Here is a 13,149-nt window from a genome sequence, read left to right as displayed (position 1 = left end):
GTAAGATATCAGCTTCATCAACCCATTCTACAGCAGAAATTCTATGGAATCATATACTCATCCAGATCAAGAATATTTTAAACGAAGGATTCTCAAGAAAACCCAAAACTTCTTATTTCAGAGCAAATGCAGTAACCACTGGGTTAAATGACAAGGGTATTTAAATTCCTGGCCGGAAAAGGCCTGATGTAATGGCCTTGTTTAGTTTAAAATGAGGTAAAATTAACATTCCAACATAATATTTTGGTAAAAGTATCATTTGTACGAGGACACCTTGCCTCTAGGAACAAGTACAATGCCAATAAACTGTCATTTCAACAGGTCACATGTTCGTTAGAAAAGCTTTAAATGAGTTTTCTGAAAGCCTATAAGGTCTATCAGCATCTTTGTCACAAGTTCTTTAGGCTACTCACTGGCAATTTTAATGAATTTCTTACTGTTCTTTTACTTTTGGGAGCCTGTCACCGTATACCAACTGTGTAGATCAATACTGATGCTGTTGATCACTTGATTGTCTGGTCCAGACTCAATTATTCACAGACCACCGCCATATAGCTGGAGTATAGCTGAGTGCCACGTTAACCAACCAACCAAGTTCTTGGAGCCATCTATGTCAAATATAGAAGGAGGCTCAAATTACAGCCATAAGTGTGCATCTATAAGATGTATTTCCAGCTAAACGATGACCTCTGTGGTCTAGAGGATTGTGTGTCTGACAGAGGTAGTGTATGTTGTTCGATCCCAAGGCAGCATTAACCAATAGACATAAAAAGATTACACTTGGCACTCAGGGTGTAAAGAAACAGGACTGGTAACTTGGATGTCAGTAGACTGTGTGGGGTGGGGTATCTACATGTATGCTTAGCTTAAACATCACTGCTTAATGGGCTGACACTACAAAATCACACTAGTACAAGCAGCCATACACATAAAACACACAGAAGATAATGTTGACTGTGACATTACACCTCCCCCATCATGCCAATCTTTAAGACTGACTGACCTGTGAAGATCCGGGTTAGAATTGGTCCTCAGTAACCCATGCTTGTAAGAGGCGACTAATGGGATCGGGTGATCAGGCTCGCTGACTTGGTTGACACATGTGATTGTATCCCAATTGCGTAGATCAATGCTCATGCTGTTCATCACTGGATTGTCTGGTCTAGACTCCATTATGTACAGACCACCACCATATAGCTGGAATATTGCTGAGTGTGGCGTAAAACTAAACTCACTTTAACACAAGACTATCGTTGAAGCACTGAATGTACAAAATGTACATGAAACGAAACCTGAGGGACAAGAATATAATGAAGAATTGAATAAAATGTATTCTGTCAAATAGTCAAAGATTTTTGTCCAGAGAATGTCAGTCTAACTTTCAGAGAAATGGCAAGCATATAGGTCCCCAAATATTGAATGACAGAACATAAATTGCCATTAATTTAAACAAAATATCCCAACATCAATACACCAGTTAAACAGCCCATTATATAGACTTGATAGATAAATGTGTGACACGAATACTGATTACATTTATGAGTATATTATTGAGTGTCATAAATATTTCAACCTGAATGACGTAAGCATTGAAAGCTACAGAAGCAAAACTTTAAGAAGTGCAGTAATGCTTGGATAAGACGTGTTTATGCCCATCCCATCATTGGAACTTGTTCATTTAACAAGCAAAATCACTTAGAAACTGTAAGATTTGACATAATTTATTCATATTTTAGCCATTCAAACATAAAAGTGAGTCATAATATGCAAAAAACAACACACTGGCACACAACACATTCGACTTCCATTCCTCTGATTCCTGGAGATCATCTTCACAGGGTGGACACACACCTTCCAGCGGCAGTGACCATTCCAAGGGGCATCATGCTCCCTCAGCCCCAAGCCTGGGTCCGACAGTAGTGTAGAACCAGCTTCCCATCACTTCCAAAACACTGAACAGAAGGAAACGTTTATGAAAGGTGAGACAAAACCATGTGGTTAACAGAACTCATTGCCATGCACATGAGTGAGTGAGTGGGCAAGTTTGGTTTTATGCCACTTTTAGCAATATTCCAGCAATATTACAGTGGGGGACACAAGGAATGGGCTTCACATGTTGTACCCATGTGGGGCATTAAACCCAGGTCTTCCGCGTGGCAAGCAAATGCTTTAACCACATCTTGGCAAATAACTATAACAATAATTTGGTTGATTAAAAACTTTCAAATTTTTGTCAATCATGTATTTGAAAAATTCACTGTCAGCTGGTATTTGAAGTCACAATACCTCAAAGATTTACATGTACGTTCTGACTGAGCTTTCCTGTTCAATCGGGGCCGCGAGGTAGCCTAGCGGTTAATGCGTTCGCTCATCACGCCGAAAACCAAGCTTCAATTCCCCACATGGGTACAATGTGTGAAACCAATTTCTGGTGTATTTCAGTGTATAAATAGTTTCGAAATGTGGCCTGACCAAGGACTGGCTGTCCAAAAGAGTGACCTGTCCTGAACAAACACAGCCAGTCCCAAAAACTAAAACTCTTCATTCAAACCACGGTTAAGTTAATTTTTTCGAATATTTCCCCCAACCAAAGGACGGGCCTTACTTATTTAAGACACCGTCCTTCACATAAATAGACCGTCATCGATGGTGGGATGGGCTATATTTTATACACTGTGTGATATAGCTGGAATATTGCTAAAAGCGGCGTAAAACCAAACTCACTCCTTTTCAATCACAGCTATAGATGTTATGCAGACTGTTAGTGATGACTTACATACCCCAGTCAATTTGGGGGAGGCACAAATGTTGTTTGAAGTTATTACTGAGCTTAAAAATGAGAGAATTTTATAGAAATATACTAAAATTTATGGTTTTCATTATTTTAATTCTGGGCTATCATCGTTAGAAGTGGTTTACTTTGTACCTTTTTCTAGACACAGAGAGAGTGAAATATGTCTTCTTTTGCTTGTTAATGTAACACTGCACAAACAATATCATGGCATCCTATAAACAGTCGCATCTGGACCAGACAATCCAGTGATCGATATTATGAGGAACAGTCTTCATCACCATTGACAATGACAAGCAATGAAGGGAATCACTGAGTCTGGCCTCTCGCTCAGGTGAACAATTTTCCAGGTGAATCACAACCCTTAATCATTTATTTTATAATTTCAGAGAGTGAAATAGGTTATCGTGGGCTAGATGGATATAACCTTGGGGCACTGTGCACATTCTGCTATTCACAGGCACTGAGCAAATACAAGCAAAATCTGTATAAACTGGATCTTAAACAGTTTCTATTATTATTCACACATTTACATTAATATAACTTGTAATAAATTGTATGCATTAGGATACAGGAGTAAACTGATGCATGCATTGTATCATGAGCCTTGTATCGTGGTGTAATACTGTATTGCTGTATTGTTACTGGGTACTGGGAGTCCCCACAAAATGAGTAAAGAATGAGGATATACACTTGTAAAACCACACAACCTCATCCACAGATATGTTCCAAAAGTAAGGATTGACACATTATAAGTTGTTCGCTGGTCACATGGGGGACATGGGTTGATGTAACCACTATTTTCAGAGGTAGGTAGTGTGTGTGTGTGTGTGTGTGTGTGTGTGTGTGTGTGTGTGTGTGTGTGTGTGTGTGTGTGTGTGTGTGTGTGTGTGTGTGTGTTGTGAACCCCCTCTTGGCTCTGCCAATGCAAAACATCAACTTCAATGTAATGTCTTTAGTAATTTTCAAATGTTTCTCTTGGCCCTGCAAAAAAATACCACCACCAATTTTCAAATGTTTAATTTCTGAACATCATACGTGACTCAAATATTCTAGATAGAGAATTACTGACTATGTTATGTCATGGTTTTTGACTGACCAATGAAACAGCTAACATGACATCAACATTAGTGCATGCAGCACTAGTTTGAAACTGACAACTTCCATTCCTGCCACTCTCCGACCCAGAGTTCAATGCGGCCAGCCAGCATAGTACCTCTGCCACAGCCCAGAAAGATGTGACGATTCCTCACATCTTACACCGTCCATTCAATATAATGTACATATTTTTTATCTCTCGTATTTTTTTATGAGTCTACACATCTAATTAAACATCATTGTTAGAATGGTTTAGTTTCACTGTGAAAATATCCTAAAATGTGTAACACTAGTTCGATTTCTGTAGCGATATGTGTGTGTTTACAAACAAGAGAAAAGTCCGGTCTCGTGATATGCAAATTAGCCTGTGGCAGTGATGCTATGCTAAGTCATCACTGCGCCGGAGTGTGCCATTCCTGCCTGAACTACAAACAATATTTTGTTTGTCCTGGATTAAGAATTGAAACAATGACCACAAAAACTCTGTCATATCAATAATAACAGATGTCTGAGATTTTACAGCACTAATTCTTATGTCTGTTGGACGTCTGTTCCATTTCAGATGTTCATCCCATTGAAGCAAGGGAGCCTTGAGGTAACATTTTGACTGGTCAGCTAACATGGTGTTCTGACGTGATCTGCAGTGGGATGATATCCTCAGATCTCTATCTGGTGGTAGTGAGCACTTTGATAACATTGATCGTCTCAGTAAAATGTGGTGTTTCTCCAACCTCACAACAAGGCAGTTCAAGGAATTACCAGAGCTGTCTTGAACCAAAAGATTTAATAATCACGCCGAAGACCCGGGTTCAAACCCCCACATGGGTACAATGTGAAGCCTATTCCACTGTGATATTGCTGTAATATTGCTAAAATAACTCACTCTAAGTAAACAGCAGTCACATGGACCAGTTTCTGTCATGCCTCAGGGACCATTCCACACACATGCTCAGGAATACTTACATCAAAGAGAACTCCTACGTCTGTGTCAGGCGATGGAGCGAAAGACTGATTAACATACAGAAACTGAAACAGAAATAACAGATGATACATTATAATGTTATACATCAAGTAATGTCAGGGACAAGAATGATTTTCATCAGGTTGGGGCAACTTTAATCAACTCCCCTTAGTTCAGGGGAGGCAATTCTTATTATCTCCCCTTCTGAAGCCCATTATTTAATCAACAAGCAAGGGGTAAGTGAGTTTAGATTTACTCAGCAATATTCCAGCTATATGGCGGTGGTCTGTAAATAATCCAGTGATCAACAGCATGAGCATCGATCTGCACAATTGAAAACCGATGACATGTGTCAACCAAGTCAGTGAGTCTGACCACCCGATCACGATAGTCGGCTCTTACGACAAGCATGGGCTACTGTCAATATTCTGACCCGGACATTCACGGGTACAACAAGCAAGGGGTTCAGCTTTATTGTTAGGCAGAGAAACAGTTAAAATAACCATGATAACAAGGGTATACTTCATTATGGTAATAAATACACTACAGTGGATTCCATCTGAATGGATTCTGAGTCATCTATTTACATTTATCATATAGCTTAAGATTTAATAAGTAGTCTGTTAAGCTATTAGTGTTGATTGTTTTATTAATAAACACAGAGTAAATCTGGACAGCAGACAGAATACTAAAGCAAAGTGTACAATCGACACCTCTTGATAAACTTTAATAAGAACATAATAAGTCAAAATCTTAAACAGTCAAAGTCATGCTGATTTCCAAGTCAGTTCAGCAATAGTTAAACTTGGACTCTCATTTGGTAATATCATTATGATTGTGACACATTATGATAGACATATTTACACACAACCAGTGAATGTCTAACAATCGCTGTTTACAAACACAATACACAGAAAGTATGTCACTTCGCCGCACAAATATAACTGCTCTAAATGAATGGATTATTGGATACTAACTTCATCAATGGATACTCACAAGATTTCTGATTATTTAGTAAATGTTGCCAGTTCTTTTCACAACATTCTGAATATTCCTGGGATTTTGTATGAGTAGCAAACAGTTATTAATATTAGTGCAGGGATTGGGAAAGGTAGGGACCATGAGGCATTTTGCACAATTTACTAAAATTGAAATTTATTACAAGGGCAGTAGCCCATTCTAAAATCAGAAAATGGCTAATAATCCTGAAAATGGCCCATTGTCAAAATTCTCTATCCCAATCCCTGTCAGTGTTAAGCACAAAACTTGATGTACTCTTAGGTTTCTCACTATGGTCTTCTGCATAGGGCCCAGGTCATATATCAGTTGAAGTTAAGCAACGTTGGTCACAGAGAGTCCTTGGGTGGGTGACTGTGTTTGGCAGTTTGACTCCTGAGAGTTTCTAGGACTTCAGTCCTGCCCCATAACGAAACACATGACGTCTCACCTTAGGCAAGTAAGTTCAAAATTGCCTCTGTTCACCCAGCAGAAAATGGGTACCCGATGGGCTAAGTCATGTGACTATTTACTTTCTAGCACCTCACAGACAGCTTGGGTTATCTGGGATAATAATGTTCATCGTGTTGTATGCACTTACAGCACACCTGTGCAGCATGGAGTTCAGCACTATTTAAGAGGCACTAGTATTATTAAAACAGTGAGTGAGTTGGGTTTTATGCCGCTTTTAGCAATATTCCAGCAATATCCCGATGGGAGACACCAGAAATGGGCTTCACACCATTGGGGAATCGAACCCGGGCCTTCAGTGTGACGAGTGAATGCTGTAACCACTGGGCTAGTCCCCCATCATAACATTAAACTGCCTAGTTTTAAAACCACTTACCAGTGACTCTGATATATCCAGCTTGATGTACTTCCTGATGAATTCGCACACCCAGCTGACTCTCTTGGTTCTGTCAACAGCCCACTTCTTCTTCTTCATGATGGGAGCATCCCCGGCTGGTTTCAGCAGAACATCAACTACACACACAACAAAATCTTACATCAACACACAGTATTGAATCACAATAAAATTTATGTTATATAGTAGTGGTGGTTCGATTAATTGAAAAAATTGAAGATTGGTCGCAGTTGCTAAACGATCAAGCAATAGATCATGTTTTCTAATAATCAAAAACAAACAATTCTGGAACGCTAAGTCTTGTGTTCATCAACAATATTTTTCCCAAGGTTGGTTTTATCTGTTAAATTTCATAAGCACTACAAGCTCGTATAAAACAACAACCAAAATAAGTATGTTGTTTTCCTTATTTTTTTGTGCATTAACAAATTTCATAAATGACGCTAACCAATTATTTTTTTATAATTGATCGGTGGTAATGAAGCAACCATCAATTATGAGATTTTAACCAATTCCCAACACTATTACATACGCAATATCCTTACTGACACTTGAAAGTTAACCTTTCAACCCTTCTACAGTGCAGTACAGAAATTGAAAGAATGTGTGTGGAAATGTGAGTCCTAGTCTCTGTCTGTGTCTTTATTCCTCTCCCGCCTCCGCGGTGTAGTGGTTAGAGCGTATGCCCGGAGAGCGGAAGGTCGCAGGTTCGATCCCCGACCGCATCAAACCAAAAGACGTTCAAATATGGTACTTGTTGGTCCCTGCCTGGCGCTCAGCATTAATGGGTACAACAAGGACTGGTCGGCTTGGAGTCAGTATAATGTGTCTGAGTGGGGTATTCATGCTTCACTGCGGCATGGTATCTCACTCTCAGTGAGCTAGCACTATAAAACCAGCTTCAGTCTGGACTAGTACAAGCAGCCGCACCTACACATACACACACAGGCACATTGTCATAGGAGCGAAATATTCTCAAGCATGACGTTAAACCCAATTTCATCTCATCTCATCTTTATTCCTCCATATGTATATGTAATTTTCTGCATATTTGGCCACGCACTACCCTAGGGACTCTTATTTTAGAAAATAGGATTGACATGTACAATTTGAGTCACTCGCTGTCAAACACTTATTGTGACTTAAGTTCCCAACATATCGCTATACGCATCACATATTGCAGTACAATTTATTTACCAATACACAGCCCTAGTAGTGATCAGCACAATTGTCTGCCTTTATGCACTGCTTGTAAATTCCTTGATAAAAAGATACCTAACTCATTGGTAAAAATGTTTTTGACTTCTACAGAGCAGCCACAAATACAAATCATGAAAGGACATTCAAATCAAAAGGGGCACTTAACACTGAATGGGGCGTTATTGATACAGGATTGATCATGAAGGAGTAAAGTGCAACTATTGGGACTGCACTTAACATCATCATCTACTACAAGCCCACAATTAACCTCATAATTAATTCACTCATGTATTCTTTGGCAATGATAAATTATTATTTACCATATGCTCAAAACTATTATGGCGCATGTGACAAGTTACAGATATCTAACTAGTTTTTCTTTTTACTGTACACACAGAGATATGTAGTCAATCCCTAGACTAGCTACAGACAATTAAACTATATATGTAGATATGAAGATGCATTCTCGTTGGCCTATGTTCCCAACACTATCATATTATCATATTGGTGTCAACAGCACATTCATGATGAAGACATGCATGTATTGAAGAAAAACTATATATTATATATTGTTGGTGGAACTTAGGGACAGTTCATAACTCTTGGCAAGGGGGAGTGATGACAATCTCTGGGAGCGGGGAAACACCCATTTTGTTCTGGGAAAACAGGGGGTCATCAATTTTGTACGTATTATATATATTTGGAAATTATGGGGGGGGTGGAGAGTGTCATTAATATTGTACATGACATGGGGTTGGGGGTTGGGGGCATTCACATTGTAAATGGTTCTCCATAAAAATCATCATCCCCCACCCACCCATAAATTACGAACGGTCCCTTAGAGACCAGTGTTGGATCGATATGCTGAATAAATCGATAACTCTGTCTAGTAATCAGCTGTGAAGTGATGTACTTTTCATCTTTTGCTGGGCTGCATTGGCAGTTCCTGCTGACTGACTGTCTTGATGAATGAGCCCAACGTCGTGGGGAGCATGTTCCACTTGTTCATCAGCTTTATCTGTCACCTTTCCTTCTTGGTCATTGTCTTTCAACTCCCTCTCTTCCGTGTTTGTGTTTTCATCCGACATACCTCCCTCCTCCTGGCAGCGACAATCATGAGAAGATAACTCTGTAACTTACCAACCGCTAAACGAAAATCTTGGTTAAACCTCAGACCAAAGACGAATATACATCTTCTCGTCTTTCAAATTAACATATTTTACGGTAAAACGGTTAATAAATTGTAGTAATTGAATATAACGAAAAAGACCCGATATACTTCCTTTATTTTCAGTTCTTGTGTAATTCAGATTTGCCAAATACTCTAGACTTGCATGGGCTTTCTTGAATAATATTTGTTTCAGGTTCTGATAGACTAGTTTCTTCCGTGCTGTTCTCTTGCATAGGGTGTAAAGTCAAAAAGAATCACATTCGATGAGTTTAGAGATGGACTAGTTCAGAAAACACACATGTTACCTGAAGTTCAAAATTTGTAAACAGGAATATTGTGTTTCATTGATGACAGAGCTCCGAATTTACAGTTAACTTACCTTAGATGATACAAATGCAAACAGCCACCATAATGTGAACAAAATAACCGACAAACCCCTAAACACGACTGAGAACTGATCGAGAAGCAGCTTTAATTCGTGGATGGTGACCATATTCCACTAGATGAAGCTAATACATGTATAATTGGGTTGATTTTATTAACCCGGTTTAGCACTTAAGATTAAGGATTGTGTGCTTTTCACATGTTTAATTATATTAAGTTATTTAGGGTTAAATCGTTTTCTATGCTGTATATCTAGAAATGTGATCCCTCAAGGTACAGAGGATGGTCGCAGAGGTGTCAGACCATTTTCCATCTTTATATATATACACTAGTATTACACTACCACTGAAATCTCAGACAATGTAATTGTTGATTATGTTTGATGATTCTATGTATACGGATGGAGATAAATACAAATGTCAAGAATTACACATAGAAAGCTATTAGGAATATCGTTAGCTTGTCAAAGTTGATATTTTTTAATGTTGGATTGTTTTTGGTGTTCGGAATTTCATTGACAGAAAAATAACCATGATATGTATCTTTATCAACTTAAGCATTCGTTTTTACACAGAGAATCAAAACTTGATAACTTTCTGATTTCTATGTAGATAGAAGAAACAAATGTGAGCATCAGTGTTACGTGAAAGAAGAGACAGTTTGAGAGACATAGCCCAGAGTCACGTGATTCGTGTAGAAACCCTACTGACACGTCATCAATACAATCCTGGAGATATGGTAGATTAACTTATTTTTTCAAAAATATGTATGGTGATCTGTCAGATGAAAAGCCCCGAAAATATAATCTGATAGTGTTATACGTGATATCCACGTGATACGCGATAGATCACTTATATATACTCTCCCAAAAATGAAACGCATCATGAAAATAGCAATTTCATGTAGCAATGAATTAAAACGTGATTCATTTTACAAAAGGTTTTGCTCTGTTTATGAGTCCTATGGTGTTTATGTTTTGAAACATCACAACAAAACGCACCATCCGTAAAATACCCGTATTTAACAGCATGATTTTCAATTTCGGCGTGTAGTGTCACAGAATACACAATTCACATGCAATGCACGTGAAAGTTGGGGATCAGATAGTCTCAATGATGGGTATAAAAAGGTTGATCGCTGTCTATGTCGATTATTCACTGTATTTCGAATATTGTTGACGAACGCAAAAATGCCACGTCTAAGTGAAGCCAACCGTCATATCGCCATTGGTTTTCTTGAAGCTGGCCAGTCTCAACGTGCAGTTGTCCGACGCATAATGTTCACCAAAGCACCATTTCACGGCTCTGGGAGAGATATCGCCGGCAGAATGCGGTAGCAGATCCCCTTCGTAGTGGGCGACCTCGAGCGACCACTGCGGCGCAGGATCGCTACATCCGGGTACATCACCTACGTCATCGAACAGCTACGGCGACCAGTACCGCTCGACAAATACCCGGATTGAGGAGGCTTTCTGCACAGACCGTCAGGAACAGGTTGAGAGAGGCTGGTTTACGTGCCAGAAGACCTTATTTTGGCCCTGTGTTTCGACAACAACATCGTCGACATCGAGTTCAATGGTGCACCAACGTTCAGGCCTGGAACCTACCGAATTGGCGTAGAATCTGGTTCAGTGATGAATCACGATTTCTATTGGAACGACGCGATGGAAGAATGCGGGTGTACAGACGTCGACGTGAACGTTTCGCCGACGCTTGCGTTCCCCAGGTGGACAGATTCGGACCGGGACAGTGTTATGATGTGGGGAGCGATCACCTGCCGTAGGAGAAGTGATTTGGTGATGATCCAGGGCAACCTGACAGCTCAACGGTACTGTGACGAAATCCTACGCCCACACCTCCTTCCAATCACTGATCGCCAGAGGGAGTTGTTTCAACAGGACAATGCCAGGCCCCACACAGCACGTCACACTAGAGACTTCCTCCAGAACCACAACATCAATGTGCTCCCCTGGCCTTCAAGATCACCGGACTTAAACCCGATCGAACATCTGTGGGATGCCCTGGATGTCCACCGTGGTCACACGAGGTATTGACTTCAGCGCCACCACACGTTTCCATGTGACACTCAAACTGACTTTCCTCGAGTTGGTGCCAAAGACGGATAAGTCTGCATTCCCAGTGTGCAATTTCGCTATATTTCATTGACTCATAAAGCCTACAAGATGTTTCAAAATAAACATAAAAATACAGTTGAAATTCCTATATGCGTTTCCTTTTTGGGAGAGTATATGAAGAATTCTGATTTTCAACGGGACTGGCACCTCATACAACGGCTGGCAGGTGGACTGATGATCCCCTCTGAGATGCATCTCTCCGTTGCTGCACTATCATGTAATTAATGATAATAATAATAACCACCCGAACCCTCTCTGCTGCATTTTCATCTTAAATCTGTAAAATAATAATGAGAAGTCTTATAATGCGCTAATCTCCACGCAACAAAGCATGCTCAAAGCACTAACACCCTGATTATTATTACCCCGGATAGGGCCTGTTAGGAGCTAGAAGGTTAGTCACATAACTTTATCCAACTGGGTATCCATTTTCTGCTGGGTGAACAGAGGCAATTTTGAACAAACATGTATCACATGTGCTTCGTTGTGGGACAGGACGGAAGTCCTAGAAACTCTCAGAAGTTAATTGTATATTTGACGCCGAATAAAGTGTTGTGGACCCGCTGAGGAACTTCTGTGTTTGAGGAGACAGATAGCCCAACTAAACAGCCCGGGATACAATATTACACATGATTGGATTAAAGTATTTGATTTTCAAAAGTAGGTCCAATTCATTTATTTTTATCAGATTTGTCGAGGCTAGAACATTAGGATTTTACTGGAAAAGTATATGTATGGGAATGTAAACATTTTGGGGGTGAAAAATCTAGTTAATAAAGTATAAATTCAGATATATAATAAATGTATATGATTAATGTGCAAGGGTTTCAATCTGTCTATATAGATATTTATAGATTATGAAAGACTGGTTTATGGTATTAAGCATGCTGTCTTGTAGTTGTTATAAAATGATGCCACTGGAAAACGATTTGGAAACAAACAGTTACAAACTTGTGTGGATATGGTCATGTACACAAAAGGATTATATGAAGCACCACCCACATTTTATCTAAATAAGTACGGAAACACTACACGTTGAAAAACAAACAAGATCCCGCGTATTTAAATGTTAACAGAAATATTTTACTTTGATTAAAACAAAAACAAAACTGAATTTTCTGGACAATGCCGGAAAGTATGATCACCATGACTACGTCACCAATCTAATTGTCAAACAGTTCTCAAATACTATAATTGTTTACTATGGTTGTATGAACCACCACTGGCGACCGCATCTGTACCTGGTGTTGCCACCCCTCGCACGGATAACATCTGTCAGTCTCCTCCTCATACTGACAATCATGCCTCGAAGTCTAAGCATCGAAATGCTTTGCCATTTTTCATGGAGTGTATGCGCCAATCCTGCAGATTTTGTACAGGAGGACCTCCAGCTCTATTTTGTCGTTCAAGATAGTCTCTGAGATGCTTGATGGGGTTCATATCGGGGCTCTTTGTGCGTCAGGGTAATGTTTCGATGGCGTTGTTCTCCAAATGGGCGATGACGGCTCGAGTCTAATCGGACGACATACCCCTGACCAGCCAATTTCCT

At 39.7% G+C, this 13,149-nt stretch overlaps 1 protein-coding gene across 1 annotated transcript; it reads right to left on the bottom strand.

Moving 5' to 3' along the window:
• Positions 1–1,705: 1,705 nt before the first annotated feature.
• LOC124285491 (ubiquitin-like protein ATG12) lies at positions 1,706–9,021 on the bottom strand. Its single transcript, XM_046721732.1, has 4 exons — positions 8,825–9,021; positions 6,694–6,830; positions 4,853–4,915; positions 1,706–1,952 (listed from the first exon to the last, which is right to left on the bottom strand). Exons 1-4 carry the CDS (start codon positions 8,997–8,999, stop codon positions 1,893–1,895), a joined length of 435 nt encoding a protein of 144 aa, XP_046577688.1. The 5' UTR covers positions 9,000–9,021; the 3' UTR covers positions 1,706–1,892.
• Positions 9,022–13,149: the final 4,128 nt, after the last annotated feature.

Source organism: Haliotis rubra, unplaced genomic scaffold, assembly GCF_003918875.1.
Source record: "Haliotis rubra isolate DU_JTF1 unplaced genomic scaffold, ASM391887v1 Scf360, whole genome shotgun sequence".
Taxonomy (NCBI): domain Eukaryota; kingdom Metazoa; phylum Mollusca; class Gastropoda; order Lepetellida; family Haliotidae; genus Haliotis; species Haliotis rubra.
The sequence above is the reverse complement of the archived record's forward strand: the minus strand, read 5'-3'. Positions and strand labels throughout refer to the sequence as shown.